The sequence below is a fragment of the Melanaphis sacchari genome, unplaced genomic scaffold, assembly GCF_002803265.2.
Source record: "Melanaphis sacchari strain LSU unplaced genomic scaffold, SCAv2.0 Contig159_pilon_pilon, whole genome shotgun sequence".
In the NCBI taxonomy this organism is placed as follows: Eukaryota; Metazoa; Arthropoda; class Insecta; order Hemiptera; family Aphididae; genus Melanaphis; species Melanaphis sacchari.
Genome location: NW_020270721.1, coordinates 442,764 through 460,160, shown reverse-complemented (window position 1 = coordinate 460,160; position 17,397 = coordinate 442,764). Strand labels below are relative to the sequence as shown.

Genomic DNA, 17,397 nt, shown 5'->3' with positions numbered 1-17,397 from the left:
GTATAATAACAGTTTGATTTTTGTTGATAAGTTGTACAGTTTTTTTCGGGCTTACTTAATTCCGATGTAATTTTTTTTTACTCTACTCCACTGCGTCACATCCAGGGTACCGAAGGTTTTGAAAAACACATGGACCACTTGATGGAACTCAGTGAATATATGGTGGAGAAAATTAAAGCATCGCCAGACAAATATTATTTACTCCTTGAACCGGAAATGGTAAACGTCAGCTTTTGGTACGTGCCGAAGCGCTTACGAAACATTCCACACTCTCCGAAACGAGCAGAAAGCCTTGGCCAGGTATAAGTTTCTTAATTAAATTCCAACAGTATTAAATTTTAGAAATTTACATGTCTATAATATTACAATATCTGAAATATTCGCTTCAGATGTATTATGTATAACCGAACCGAACAATAACTATATTTATGGTATTTACTCATACTTATACATATCAACTTGTAGTCGCAAATTTTCTATAAGTTTAAGTTGATCAAAAAACTTAAAATTTGTAATTTTTTTCATATGAACGATCTTTTTCAAAAATATTATTTTAATAAAAATGTTATAAGTTTAGACTATAACAAAAAAAAAAAAAAAAAGAAAGTACGAATATTTAATTGCCTAATTAAACTATATGTTTATTAAATTATTCATCGTAGTAAAAACCTAATTTGAGATACCTTAAAAAATATTTGTTTTATTATAATATAATAAGTGTTTTAAGTATAAAATCATACAAGACTCAATAATAAATGCTCGATCTACAATATGACCATTTTTTTTTTCCAAAAATATGTAATGTTTATTATTAATATTCTCTAAGTTGCTATAGTTAACGATCTAATATAACAATTTACAATACCTAAATGAATTTAAACTGAACATATCACAGTTCAAAGTTTGGTTTAATAACATATGAAATTCAAAAATTAATATTGCACCGGCAATATTATTTTTATAATAACATTTTTTTAAATTATTGATTGTAATCTTCTTTAAAATCAAAATTAAATCAGTTTCACAAACAATAATCCTTTCAGTTAATACTCATTACTTATGCATTGCACGATTATTATCATTATTTATTAGAATAATACATAATAAGATGCTTAAATTGCGTTGAATTCAAATATACATTAGGTTTCAAACGTGTTACCCCTTTTATTATTTTTACTGTGTAAACAATAATTCCGATAAGCCTGTTTAAACATATCATAACAAATCACTAAGTCCCTTTATATCGTGAGGTCTCCCCTTTATATTCCCAAAAAATAATTATGCAATAATTCCATGGTAACCATAAAAATTATCTATACCAAGAGTTAAAATTACTTTTTTCCTTATAACTTGAATTTTCTAAACTATGTGTTAATAAATATAAAAGCCAATACGTATATAATTCAATAATAGCTGACTAACTCATTTAATTATTTTAAACAATGCATATAATCATATTATATTTGTCATTATTCATTAAGAACAAAATAAATTTACATTTATTTCGTGCTTAAAAAAACGAACTAATAAAGACAATTTCTAAACTAATATTATATCTATATTCTATATTATAATATTTTATTATGTCAGCATAAAAAATACAAGCACATGTATAAGTCTATAAGCTATTTAAGTTAATATAGGTACTTATAAATATGTTATGAGTATATTAACTTCTTAAGTAAAAATAAATTAAAATAATAGAAACGTATTTTCTTGGTTATATTTTTAATGTAGATGTAAACATTTATTCGTATATTTTAATTTTTTGTATAAAATAGTAGGTATAAGTTTTAGATACTACATATTTATATATTTAATCAATGATAATATTAGTTTACATGCAATCGAAACATAATAATCCTACACAAAGGCTCGTTTGCCTCACAATAGTGAAAATTTAGTCAATAATATAACAACTGATTTTATATTCAAAGTAGATACTAAAATGTATTTAAAGCATACAATTTTCTGACTAGGTTATTTAAAATATACAATATAAAATAGAATTTTGTCAGCCCATACCTGCAAAATATAAATTGTTATCATCGTACGGTAATACTTAACCGTCTACTTTCCGATAATATAAATATGTTACAGATTACGCCGATTCTGAAGGGCAAAATGATGGAAGCCGGCACGCTAATGGTCGGATATCAGCCACTAAACGAAATACCGAACTTTTTCCGGAACATTATATCCAGCGCTGCGGTCACCAAGGAAGACGTCGACTTTTTGCTGTCCGAACTGGACCGCCTGGGACAAGACCTCTAAATCGAAAGCAAAAGAAACGATTAATGATACATTTCGTTAGTCTCTAGCATATATTTAGTTATAATTGAGTTATGATTTCGTAGACGCTATTATCACGACTCCCGGTGAATGGTTCTATTCCAGCCGCGCGCCGCCAATAATAATACTAGGTACCTAGCCTGTGCTGCGTTTACAATATAGAAGATAAATCGCATATTAGTAAATAACTTTTCGTTTTAAACATATTATACTTACACATAATAGGTGATAAGCGTTATCCCCGATTTTCCTGAATTGTTATTATTAATATTGTTGTTGTATAGTAATAGCGGTTAAAATGAATAGTGTGCATATTATTGTACTATATAATATATTATAATATGCATCGACCGCACGTTATATTATATTATAAAAATTTACAATATTATTTTTGCTTTTAAACATCGAATTTTCGTCGGTTGCGAGTATTTATTATGTTCCTCTCTGTTTTTAAAACGTATTTGGATGATAATGGAAATCCACTAATAATTTCTTTACGGGCATGTATTGTAACAACAGTACCTAATAATAAAAAGGTACCCACTAAGATTGACCACTTCTGTTCAATGACCACGCACTAATTTAATTTAAAATCAAGAGAATTGGTAGTCCGTTTAAAAAATATATTCAAAGTTTTTACTCTTAACCCACAATAATAGTATCAACATCCTAAAAACTGTTCAATCAATAACTGTTTCGATCGTATGATGGCAATAATAAAATAACAATATACCTATCCTTTATGGTTCGGTACTCTAAAAATAATCACGTAAAGCAATAACAACATTTGAAACGAAAAATTGAAGACTGTTAAAGTAATATAATTGCTTACGGTTTATCTAAACTTTCATACGTGATTTTTTTTTTTTTTTTGATTCGTTTGCGTCTCATAACCTAATATACATTTTTTATTTGCATGCTTAAAAAAACACTATAGTGAAAAAAATTCACAAACGTTTATACGTTTGACAATAATGCACTTTTTTTATTTATATATACACCATTGTTTTTTGCACCGTTTTATTCGCACATTTGCACAAGAGTTTTTATTCGCACTGTTGCACTTCAAAATATTAGACACATAATATGTCTTTCACAGTTAACACTTTCTATATTTTTATAAGCATGTATACATAATATTTATATATAATATAATAATAACATAAACATGGACGTCCCTGAATAACTGAATGGATACAACACAAACGACACAAAGTCCATGTCCGCCCCGAATTTTCCAAGCTTAATATTTAATACATTACTATGACCATTAAAAACACGAAAAGAGATAAAATTTGTTACAAAAATCTTCTTTTTATAATTTTCACATTCTTAATGTTTTCTAAAAAAAAAAAAAAAATGGACGTCCTTAAATATGTACAATATTATTATATTATTTTATATAAATTATACATGACTATTTTGAACTTTTTATTCAATATTATATTTACAATATTTATACTAATTGCACCATAGCGTAGTCACTTAAAATGCACATTTCACATTTTGCACATTTTGCACTTTTTATTACTTCATAATTATTGCACTTTTTTTTTTATATTGATTCAATACTCTAAGATGATATTCAATATTATATTGGCGCGCTCACTTAAATGCGCGATTAGTATTAAATAAAACATCACAATATTGTTACCTAATCATTTTATCATTAGCAACTTAGAAAATATTTTCTTTATAACTAGACATAATATTATTATTGCCATTATACGTTCTATCTGAATTTTTTTGAATACCTTCCAACAGTTCTCCATTAACCATTATAATACATTACAATATCTATTGTTCATCTCGTAAAACTTTCTCCTTTATCGGCGCCTCACCCTCTCGCTGAACCCTATTCTAATTTGGCACCCTTCAGTAGACCATTCACGTTTTCCAAGTCATTCATCAAATCTTGAGCACCTAGGGCACCCATCGCAGAGAACGTATTCGGTCGTTTTTTTCCCCTACGACGTGCGTTCACGATATAATATTATTTTATCGAACTTCAATCAAGACATATTGCTGAACCTGACTACCTTACATTTTTAAATTCGCTTAACTACCATCTATTAAGTTTGTGTCGTTTTAAGTAGTTAACGTTGTCTTAAATGAAATCTATCCAAATTGAACTGAAAGTTAAAGGCGGCTATATTGTGTATTTTCACATCTTGTCGTCGATCAAACACCTGCATTAAATAATTATAATCGCGGGTTCAACGTAATGTAGACCTGCACTTTCAACAATAAAATTATAGATGGCGGAGTTGGGTCTAAGGAGATAATATCACTATCGGGCTCAAAATTAGTTCGCTTAAAGTTCCAATTCTGCTATTGCCCGATATGGTACCAGACGATACACATCCGGTAAAATAAAATTTTACCCAAATACAAATCACTTTATCTATATTACATCACAAAATATTTGCATTATGCGCGTAAATTTCCATTATATACTGGTTCACCTGATTCAAGAAATATATAGATAATATTATATCATTAGAGGTACCAGTTATACCTACAAAATTCAATTTGTTATCGATTCAACTGATTTCAGTGTATTATTGATTTTCGTTAATAACAGTATTATTATATATTTTGTTTTTATGACATTTATTTATATGTTTAATACCTATATAATATTACAGTCGTCATATTGTTATGTTGTTATGTTTGAGCCAAAATCTGTTTTATTATATGAAGTGTCGATGCGCATCGTTTACATATATCAATATATTATTATCCACGTTATATTTTATTCCTATTTATAGTATAATAATCGGAAATATAAATTTTAATATTTAGTCGACAGTAAATAATTGCTTAGTAAAAAAAAAAAAAGTGTACTTAGGAAATTTTTGTTTCTTTGGTCGCGAAATAAGTCGTAAATACTGCAACAATATGATACTTGTCATGATCGAAATCGATCACACAATAATAACATTTTGAACCACCTGATTTATTATTATAGAAATATTTATATTACATTTATTGTTCAACAACTGCCCTTCTAAATCGCCAGTCAATTGAAACGGAGAATAAACTAAATCGTCCGTTTGTTGTGCTAATAATTTTATCAGAGTGATTATATTAACATGTTTATGACATTTAACACATATTATTTAATAATATAAATACAATATGTCAATATAATATTCTATATTATTTAAATATTATTGTTATAAATTATACCGTTTTATAGTGTATCGTGTAATCACGACGAGTTCAAGAAAACACAATAATATTATTCACTACAATATAACTACCTATCATCTATTTTAATAATAATATACCAATCGAAATACCGAGTCAATATGAACAAATAAGTATATCGAAATTCGAATAGCATTACTAAACATTATTAGATTTTTTTTTTTTTTAACACTTCTACTTAATAGATGTTTTGATGTGTACACTAATTTATTTTTGTGTTATAGACGTTATAATATATTATTATAAAATATATATATATACAAACGTACAATATGAACACAGCACGATGCACTGTTCTAATATATTATATATTATTATTATAGCTAGACATATTCTATTATATACATACTTACTGTTAAAATTTTAAAAACGTAATGTGTTGAATATTATTATTAATTATTTTATTGTTGATCGTGTTACCTAAATATAATATATTATATAATACTTCCTCCCACGTCTAGTACATTACTGTTTTCATTGATTTCTGATCGATGACTTAGTTGATAGTGCACACTGCACACGTATTATCATTTTGTCTGCTTTTTCAAAATATAATTTTTTTATAGCATTAAATGAAATATTTTATTCTCTGTATTTTGTGATACATGTTTGTTTATATTTTAAAATTATAATTAATTTTAAATTACATATATATATATCTTTAAAGATATTTTATATTTTCTGATGTAATAATGAAACATTATTTGATGTTCCTAAATGATTTCATAGTTTTATTAATTAATTGAAAACAATATGCCTGCGCTAAGTCATCGATACAGACTATTTTAGTTTGTAATTTCTCCAAATATTGTGTAATACAGATAAAATGTTTGTTCATTTTTTTTTCTGTTCAATTATTGCTATTAAACCTACAACAAAATGGTAATAATCTTGCATATTATCACTATTATACTTACAGCACGCGTTTAAGTTATTACTACTATTATACCTATTGCACGCGTTTAAGTTATTATTATTATTATTATTATTATTATTATTATGTTTGTAAACGTATCAGTGGCTGTTCGAGTAAAACAAAGTGATCGTTTCAATCACTATACTCGAACTCATTGCCAATAAAATTCATATTTAATTTTTTTTTTTTTTTTTTCATTGTCATGTTATTTTATATTAATATACAATATATTATATGTTACCCACTTAAAAATAAAATATTATTACCAGAGCGTATTCGTTGATATATACATAAATAAATGTAGGTCTTGTGTTAAGCCTGATGCATGTTTAATGCCGGTTTGTTGATTTGTTTTAAAACTGTTTCATGTAGAAAAAGTATATGTTAAAAATATAACCTAATATATTATAATACAATATCACTATCGTCTGCTTTATTTTACAAAATAAACTATTATATTAAATGTGTCGATTTGTGATAGTAGGTATATAACCTATGTACCTAATAGTAGACATTGGTAATTAATATTATGCGTTATGTATTTGATAATTATTACGAAATTATAATTTATAAATTAAAAAGTGGTGCGCCAACGACAGTTAAAAAAAAAAAAAACGTACCTATTTAAATGTTCAAGTATAATGTTCGGCCAGTTGTGAAACACTTATAATACAGTGCAATTTTGTAATTTTACTATTTTGTACAATATATTTAATAGTAAAATAACACGATCGTGATAAACAACGGTTTAAAAAAAAAAACATACCAAATTCAATAACAATTACCCATCAAATAATCGTTCACAAATACGATAAGATTAGTTTAAACATTTTTCATATATTTTGATCCATTACTGAAATATTTTATAGATTTATCTAGTATGTGATTGGATGTCTATTTCTACGAGTCATATAGTAATAAAGCTATGGCTAAAAGCACAGAACGGCATACAAATGACATTCGAATAAGCCGATCAGGTTTTCGTATTTAAAGTTTGATCTTCCGAATGACATGAAAACAAACCCGCGCACCAAACCGAAATGATACATTTATGATTTATTTACCTAAATAATTATGGAAACGTTTACTACTGAACTTACTGCGTTCAATGCCACGATCGTTGAATTTAACCAAACCATACAGTATCGTAATTTGTAGGCATAAGAATACCTACTGGTATAATCAAGGGGAACTGATGTAAAAGCATTTAAATTTGCACGGGTTAAACAGCTGTTAAATTTTATGAATGGCCACCGATTTCTAAATAATAATCGTTATTTTAATACGATACATTTTTTTTTTAAAATTTATTTTATTCTAAAATGTTTTAATATAACATTAAAGTATTAAATATGGAGTAATGTAAAAATAGAGCGTAGGCGTATTTTATATGTCTTTACTTTTTAATAATCAATTAATAAATTATTTATTATTTATGTTATGTATATTACCTACGTACACACGTTTACTACCTTCCCATGTATATACGTGTATATACATGCCATTATATAGGTGTATATATATATATATATATATAATATTCGTGATGGTTTGATTATTTGATAAATTAACTTATCCTAATTCAACTGCAGGCTTACCATGTATTAGAAGAAATAGGTTTATTTATAATTTATTAAGAACGCTATTAATATATTAGAAATACTTAAAAGAATATTATATTTTTTTAAATACAAAATACTACAAATAATACCACTTATATGTTTTACAACGTATTACCATTGACTATAAATATTGGTAGGTATTTAATATTCATAATCAATGGTATTACGCATCAATGCATCGTGACCACAATCGGAGATATACGCAAAGAGAATGCAATTATTGAGATCTTTGTTTACATAAGGAGTAAGAACATAACAATATGCAATCATAAATTACTATTTATTAATATTTAGGCATTTGTGTGTCTATATAAAAAGACTCACACATATAGGAAGATTCTGATGACACTCTTTTTAGCCATTGACTAACAAAAGGTAGCTATCATTACAAATGTTATTAGTTACCTATTAATTATTACAAATTTTTTAGTACATAATATTATTATATATTGATATGATAATCCAGCCTGTAACTTTGAATCATCTTGTAAACATACTGTAAATATTTAAAAAAAAATTCACAACTATAAAATATAATACTCGTGTGAATTCAGAATTATTAATAATCCGTTCGGATAAAACGTAATAATTTATATATGTTAAAGTGTATGACCGCGTGGTAATGAATGTTGACAGTCACCAGTGTATGCTGATGCTAATATTTACCGATCATTTTGGTGAATGTTATCAATTTTTTTAAATATCTCACAATGCGAAAATTTACAAGTAGGTACCTATTTGTAACTTTTTAATTCATAGTTAGTATTCATAGTAAGTATTTTATATTTTTTTAAGTTTTATTTATCACAACACAGTAAATTATCGTGGCATTTACTGTCACAAAGTATCCCCCATTCTTACAATTACATTTTTTTGTGTTATAAACTCTTTCTATATTGTAAAATATTTGGAGCACCGAAAATAAGAAATATAATGAATAAGTGATGTGCAACTTCTTCTGCAGTTTTAAATTTTAGTTTTTAAAGGTCTTAGGGCCGGTTTTTCAATTGACTTTAACTGGCAGTTAGTAGAATTTAACTGCCGGTTAATATTTTGTCCCAGTTAAACTGTTTTTGGAACTCCAGTTAAGCTAACCATCAAGTTTAACCGATAGTTAAACTAACCACTACTATTTCTTCCGATTAACTTTTTAACTGTCAGTTAATTTAATAATTATCATTGATTATTCTTGTGATAATAATAATTTTAGCAAGTGCATTTTATATTACGTATATTTTGTATTATTAATACGTTTCACTTCTATTTGTCTTCATAATTTTAATTCAGTTACTAATATACTTACTTACTAACTATAAATTTCGAAAATGAAATAATACTTTTTTATGATGATGACGTTGAATTTCAAGAATATTTAAATTATCAGCGCAGATCGTATACTGTACAAACTAGGGTTGATCATTTTAGTACTTGGGATGAACTAGATTTTAAAAATCGCTTTAGATTATCTAAAGAAACGGTTCTGATGATATTAAATATGATAGGCCCTACAATATCATCAAATACAGACAGGTAATGTACATGGTAGTATTTACATTATTCAAAAATTAATCCAAATAAAATACTCGTTGACTTTTTTTTTATGTATCTACAGAAATCATGTCATAACACCTACACAAAAACTATTATTAGCTCTGAAGTTTTATGCTACAGGATCTTTTTTAATTAGTGCTGGAGATGTCATGGGTGTAAGTAAATCTGCTGCATGTGTAGATTACATATTCATCATGTGTACATGTTGTAAGTGTAGCCTTGGCAAAATTTCGTCCTCAAATAATTAAAATGCCAGAAACAAATGACGAAATAAAAGAGCTGCATAAACAATTTTATGGTATAGCCAAATTTCCGTTGGTTATTGGGGCGATTGACTGTACTCATATTAAAATTCAAAGCCCTGATGAGTCTTATATAATTGTTGTACAAAATGGTGTATTTACCTAGTTTATGATTTACAGTAGTTAAAAACCTATCTTAATTGTAATACTATAAATTATGTAGGTATATATTTATAAAGTAGTATAATAATATAGCATTGGCATAGCAGCTAACAGTGGGATATCTAGATTTTTTCGAAGGTGGGAGGTTAGCTAACCTAACTTTGAGGGGGGGGAGGTAAAAAATAAAATAAAAACATATAGCATTTAATAATTTTGGTTTATTATTTAAAAATTTTACCCTGGATATGCCACTGACAACTAGTCTATAATAAAACATTGCATTTATTGTAATATTTATAATAACTTTAAACTTTTTTGCTTAAAATTAATCTCAACGTTCTGTATCTAAAATAATAGAATTAAAAGTTTCAAGTTCCCACCAAAAATTATTTATAATTACAAAAAAATAACTAGTTAATATTGCTATTCTTTGTTCAAATGTCTAATTTTTTACAAACTTAAATTTAATAACAAAAATTGAAATTAAAAACTTAATTCAAGGTGGACCTAATGCAGAATATTTCCGTAACCGAAAAGGATGGTTTTCGCTTAATGTCCAGACTGTAGTCTCTCCTAAGTTGAGAATTATGGATATTGTTGTTTGCTGGTCAGGTTCAACACATGACTCTACAATATTTTCACATTCGAAAATAAATAATGATTTACATGTTACTCAAAATTGGGGAAATAGCTTAATAGTGGCAGATCCTGGTTATGCCAACACTATGCATATTGTCACACCATTCCTGAACCCCCATGCAGAGCCAGACAACTTATACAAAGAATCTCAAATTCGTACTAAAAATTCTGTGGAACGTTGTTATGGTGTTTGGAAACGACGATTTCCAGTTTTGTCACTCAGGATGAGATTGCAAATCTCTAACATACAAACTGTTATAATTGCTTGTTCGGTTCTTCACAATATTGCAATTAACTGTAATGAAGAAATGCCAATAGATGATATTCAATTACCTGATGAACTGACAGAAATAATCAATATACCCATAATAGAAAATCGGCAAAATAATGCTAGAACAAGATTAGTAAATTAATATTTTTCACATCTCTAAAATTAATAAATAACTCATAACTTTTATAAATAACTTAAAAAGAATAATAATAACTTTTAAACATAAGTAATAATTGTAATAGTAAAAAAATAAAAAACAATAAATTTTAATTGATATTACTAAATAATGTTAGTTTTAAAACAGTTAATAAAAATAATATTTGTAATTTGATTTAATTAAATTTTTTTGTTGAAATTTTTATTTTTATAATGAAAATATTTTTTTTTTAATGTCACATTCATATTGAAGAGCCAATATTTTTAGTTCATACTCTTCGTTCATATGTTTTATTTTTAATTGGTGCAGTTCTCTGCTTTGTTCAAGTTCTTGCTTGACCAACTCTTTTTGCAAACATACTAAACTTTCTTTTTCTTCTGCCAAATTTGCAATTTTTTTACTTGCCGATGCATAACACATTTTTTTTTTTTTTTTTTTAATGATTGTTCTAGGAAAAAAGGAAAAATAAAAGAATAATGAAAAGGATGAAGATAAGGGAAATTTAACATAAAGATTTTTTTCTTTAAACATAATTTGTTCAAATAGTAAATAATATAAGAGTTGGTATAATATTGGTTGCTTAGCTACTATATGAGTATAAAGTTAGTGCAAAAATCTTTAGTATGCATTTAGTTATAAATTATTATGAATTTTGATTGCAGTTGAAAGAAACAGTAGGTATACTGTTATTTTAAAATTCTATACATTAATAACTTATATCAGGTTCATATTAATTCAGTTTTAAACAGGTAACAGTTAAGATTCTCAAATTTTCAATTGAATGGGACACTCAAAAGATAATATTACAGTTTAAGGATTTCTTGACTTAAAATTTAAATCATGAGTATCGTTGACTAACCCCATAACAATAATAATAAATAATAATAATAAATCCATGATCCATTTTTTTTCCTGAGGGGGAGAAAATGTATTTACTTTTTTTTCTTCATACCTATTTGCTTAACCTATAATAAACTATTAAAAATATATTCAAATAACCAAATTTTTGTAACATATTACCTGAAAATAAGTTCAACTCATATCTGAAACCAACTTACCAGAACAGAAATAATTTACCTGTTTTTTTTTTTTAGATGGTGATACACTAAAATTTAACTCAGTAGCTATTGGTTTTGATCTTAATAACTTTACAGAATCAGAAGAAGTTCATGTTGATACACTCGGTACTATAATAAAAGAGCTAAGTTAATTCTGTTTATAGTAAAGTTGTAACTTCTTTTCTTTTAATTTTATATAACTCACTTTGTATGACATCAGTATTTGATTGCAAAATGCCTTCTGTGATAAGATCATCGCTTTTACTATTTTCATCTATTGGCCAAACTTCTATTTCAAATTGATCATACACTGGATCAATGATTCCATTTGAATTTTCTGCTGTTTAATATAATACATAATTTGCTAAATATTTACAATTATAATTATTGTTTTCTCAAATAATTAAGTATTATAACATATAGTCATGATATGATCGAACTGAGAAAAAAAGTAACTGTAATTAGATAATGTTAACCTATTATTTTATTTTTTTCATACTATGCTTAATTACAGTACAATATACAGTTAATGTACAATGTAATGAATAAATAAAAAAGTAAATTAACTTACTTATGATGTTAGAATCAAATGCACAGTCAATTCCTTCAACAGATACTTGAATAGCTCTGAATAGTTCTGATTCAAGTTCTGTAGAAGGTTCAGATACATTTTTAAAAGGACCACCACCAGTCACAAAAAGCTGATGTTTGGTACCTCTTAAAATTTTTTTAATGTTGTCATATTTTTGTTCTAAAAAACTTGCAGTTCTTGGCTATTAAAGTAAAATAAATTAAATACCTACCTACTAATTACCAATTGTACAAAAATATGATGTATTCTTACAGATCCCGGTGATTGGGTGTTATATTATACAGCAAAAGTATTTTCTTTATCTTTCAAGGTAACAGCAATTTTTAACAATAGTTCCTTTTCGGTAAAACTGAATTTATTGGAACGTTTCCTTTTACTTAAACCACTCATTTTATATAAGTAATTTAAGTGTATATAAGTATATACTATATATGTCAAACAATTTACTTTTAAAGCACTACAAAGTACAAGTCTACATAAACGTATTATGTAAAAACAACCGGCACTTTCAAAACACGATCACTGATAATAGCAAAAGCAAAATAAGATAATACACTTTTTACAGTATGACCATTCATAAGATATATTGATTTTACGATTAAACTCTAGTTAATTTGAATAAAATTTTTTTTATTTTATTCAAAATATGTAATAGTATGCATTTTGTCCAAAATATGCAAGAATATGCAGTATAAAAACACCACTGTTTATCTCATTATATATATGAGATGATTCGTGAACATAACTGACAAAAGCAATAATCAAAAGTCGCAAAAAAACATACCTTAGCATATAAATCCTAGCCCTACTTATAATATTCAAATATTCTACTAACGTATAGCACCAATCTCTATGTTCAAGTATGGCGATCATATATAATAATAGCGTGTACCTAGGTACTATTTGTTTTAAGATGCAAGGACCAGAATAAAATCAATCTTCATAAGTCAATTAATTACAGCGCCGCAGATTCTATGCACATATTGCACATACAAAACCCTAAAATACCTATAGCCTATGTAATATAATATGCTAATAATTATTATATTATATATTATACATAGGTATGGAAAGAAGTGTTTTTAAAAACACAATTATACTTTAGACCATTTTATTTAGTAATAATATGCTTTTGTAGTAATATACTTTTAAAGTTTATACGTTATTATTAGAGCTAGGATTTTGATAACTTTTGCATTTTTTTTCTTTAAATGCTATACAGTTCTAACCAAAAACCAAATTTTTTTTCGTTATCATATAACAATTTAAAATGTGAAATTTTTATTTTGCACTTTTTGTATTTTCAAGGTCACTTTTACAAATATTACGTCAATTTTGTGTATTTAAACTAATTTTTGATTATTTTAAGCTTTTTTTAATATTTAATAAAATTGTTGCTATTATTTCTCACACTTCGGTTTCTTTTGCTTTAGAAAAATAAAAACTATGTCTTGGGTCACATAACACTGGGTGGAGTCGATAATATTGTATTAACTCCAGACATGATTCATTATCATTACCCTCTCCATTCCATTTCGAAAAGAAATTTAAAAGAATGAGTTAAAGGAATGAAAGTAATAAATAATTTAATAATTAAAAACAAATTATAATTTTAATTATTAATTGGTCGAGGGCGTGCATGCAACAAAGTGTGCGTTTACTTTACACTGAGCAGTAAATATGGTGATTATCACGACGCACAACGAATACGAGCCGACCGACTCAACTCGCGATCGTCGTGTGTCAAAAACGTTCATGCGTGCTCGACATACCGTCCACACTTGGTAAATTTATGCAACGCACAGCGTGAGCACACATGCTCGGACTATGCGTGCTATAGACAGTGTGTACGCGCCTTAACGCGTTTGACTGTTGTTCGCATATCGATAAAAATTAAAAAGAGTATTATTATTTATCGATAACGCAATTTATATAATTGAGCTGGTCGGTGTTTTCCTAATGTTAAAACTATTATTAAAAATGTTATATTAATTTGCAGTTTATAATTTCGACAAGTATTTACTTATGAGTTTACTACAGAGTGCATAAACGATTATAACTTACTATAATGACGAATACAATTAAATTGTGAATAATAGATCACTGGTAGGATTATTTGGTACAACTTTGTGAAAAAAAATTGGAAAAATGTTAAGTAGTAACTTCACAAAACGGGAACATAAAGGTCCAGTTCGTTTTGTATTAATAGGGATAAAAATACAATTCCCTTTCTACCTCCCTTTAAACAAAAAAAAAAAAAAAAAATTAAAAATCGGACAACGTGGTGACACTAAGAAGGTATTTTGAACAACTCTGTGAAAAAAAAAAATTGGAAAAATGTTAAATAATATCGTCACAAAATGGGAACATAAAAAAGACCTGTTCTTTTAAATATATAAAGATAAGAATTGGTGTGTTTACATTAATACATTATATATAACATAATATACACACCCATACAGAATATTTTAGGATCACAATACTCAATGCCAGTTATAATTTATAAGACAATAATAATATTATGCATGTTTAAATTAATCATACATTCGTGTTACATATTTTTACACAAATTAATAATAATTAACAGGGTTGAGATTTTATAGCATTTGCATAGGTACTTCTTATGAGATGCTTAAAAAATAGCAGAGTTAGCTAAAAATGTATTTTATAATACAGAGAACTCGAATTAAAATTTTATTTTGCATATTTTGCGATTTTTTTTTAATTTATTGCTATTTTTGGACTGTATGAGACGTTTTGAATTTTAACCCGTTTTTGAATCAAAATTGGTCATATTCTACAAAATAATATTTCAGTAGACATGTCTTTAAATTATTGTCGAATGAAATACATATTACATAGATTATAGATTAAGTTTACAAACCGAATACGCGAACGCACTAATGCGACGCGATTAAATTGGTTGTCTGCTTGATTTTGTTGGATTTTTTCTATAGAAATTGACTGCGATTGCCGATTACCATTGAACAAGTGTTGAGAGCATTACTCTATGAAAATTTCGTTTTATTTCGCATATATGTTTTGTAATTTTTAGCGCATATTTATGCGATGTTAAGTACTATAAAATCCCAAACCTGATAATTATAACAATAAAATTATAAAGTATGCACCGCACGGTCACAGAATTTTTTATATATTGCAAATTTTCAATGTTGTATTTATCAAGTCACATATATATTTTATTCGGCAATACCAACCAAATCGAGTGAATTTTTTTTTTACTTCTAGTGCTATGCCCAATGGTAAAAATGTTTATCAGTCAATCGTAACAGATATTAGCCGTTTACGCTCAGTGGACACTGACCATGGTCAACCTGTTCAGTGTCTCGTAACAGTGTGCATTAGATAAATTAATTTCCTCGTGAGAAGTTTAATCAGACGTTATCAGTTATCATGATATCACACCCGAGTTCGTAAGTTCATCTCGCGTTGTTGTTGTTCGATTCTAAATTTCAAAAACTAGTGTTTACAGTTATTTTATTGTTGAAAGTGAATTTACACTTTAATAAAATTATTGTGATTTGTGTTTAACTTAAATAGTAGTTATAATTATGAATAGCGATAATTCTTCTAGTTCTGATGAAGAAATTAACAGTCCAGCCATAATGAGGGGTCCCTATAGCCTCTTCAGACTTCGAGATCATTTTTCTTTTTGGACAGATGACGATTTTCTTGACAGATTTCGACTGAGTAAAACTTCTGTTCGTTTTATTGTCATTGAACTAGGCGACCGTATCATTGGCTGGTTAGTTTTTTCATATTTTAAGAGAATTAATAAATTCATAAGACCATAATAATAAAGTGTAAAGCAACAACACATGAACAAATTTATTTTTTCACTTATGAATTTTTATCAGTTTTTATTGTATTTTTCCTATTAGTTATTTTAAATATGCAAAAAATCATTAATAACAGTTTAAACACGTGTTACAGGAATAATGATTTAAGTCCAGAGCATCAAGTGATCTTAACACTACAGTATTATGCGACCGGGTCAATGTTGATTGCTTGTAGAGAATTTAGAGGAATTAGTAAATTGACTGCATGCCGTGTAGTGAAAATTGTTTCACATTCCATTGCTGCATTGCGTTCAGATTTTATCGAATACCCCTACCGCGAACAAGATATAAGGATGCTGAAATTAAATTTCTTCACTATTGCTAATTTTCCAATGGTTATTGGCGCATTAGACTGTACCCATGTTAAGATCAAGTTTCCTGGAGGAAACTATGCAGAGGCATACAGAAATAAGAACAACTTCTTTTCAATCAATGTTCAAATAATCTGTGATTCAAGGTTAAAGATTTTAGATATAGATGCTAAATGGCCTGGATCTTCACATGATTCTGCCATTTTTGATAATTCTGCCATACGAAGGAAGTTAGATAATTTTCACATTGAGAACTGCGTATTAATAGCTAAAAGTGGTTATACACAACATAAATACATTATGACTTTGGTAGCGAACCCTCAAACAGCTATTGATTCAGAATCTGGTATTAATGAAAATATTATTGCTAGATATAATGAATCATTAAGTAAGACTAGAAATACTGTTAAAAATTGTTGCAATATTTGGAAAATTCGATTTCCTATATTAGCTACAGGAATAAATGTCAAAATTACATCTCCACAAAGTATAATTGTTGCCACAGCAGTAT

At 27.1% G+C, this 17,397-nt stretch overlaps 2 protein-coding genes and 1 pseudogene across 3 annotated transcripts in view; all 3 read left to right on the top strand.

Annotated features, from left to right (window-relative positions):
• The window catches only part of LOC112592140 (glutamate decarboxylase), a 93,250-nt gene extending 89,594 nt beyond the window's left edge, over positions 1-3,656 (top strand). Inside the window, exons 10-11 of one of the 2 annotated variants that reach the window (XM_025336135.1) lie at positions 106-300; positions 2,101-3,656. In XM_025336135.1, coding sequence (XP_025191920.1) covers positions 106-300; positions 2,101-2,274 — 369 coding nt within the window. In that variant the 3' untranslated portion in view covers positions 2,275-3,656. The remainder of the gene's footprint in view (positions 1-105; positions 301-2,100) is intronic. The other variant, XM_025336136.1, reaches the window with a different exon arrangement.
• A 5,729-nt stretch (positions 3,657-9,385) lies between these two features.
• LOC112592162 lies at positions 9,386-11,050 on the top strand (annotated as a pseudogene).
• Positions 11,051-16,220: 5,170 nt separating this feature from the next.
• The window catches only part of LOC112592161 (putative nuclease HARBI1), an 8,804-nt gene continuing 7,627 nt past the window's right edge, over positions 16,221-17,397 (top strand). Inside the window, exons 1-2 of the mRNA XM_025336162.1 lie at positions 16,221-16,481; positions 16,670-17,393. Of these exons, the coding sequence (XP_025191947.1) occupies positions 16,288-16,481; positions 16,670-17,393 (918 nt within the window). The 5' untranslated portion in view covers positions 16,221-16,287. The remainder of the gene's footprint in view (positions 16,482-16,669; positions 17,394-17,397) is intronic.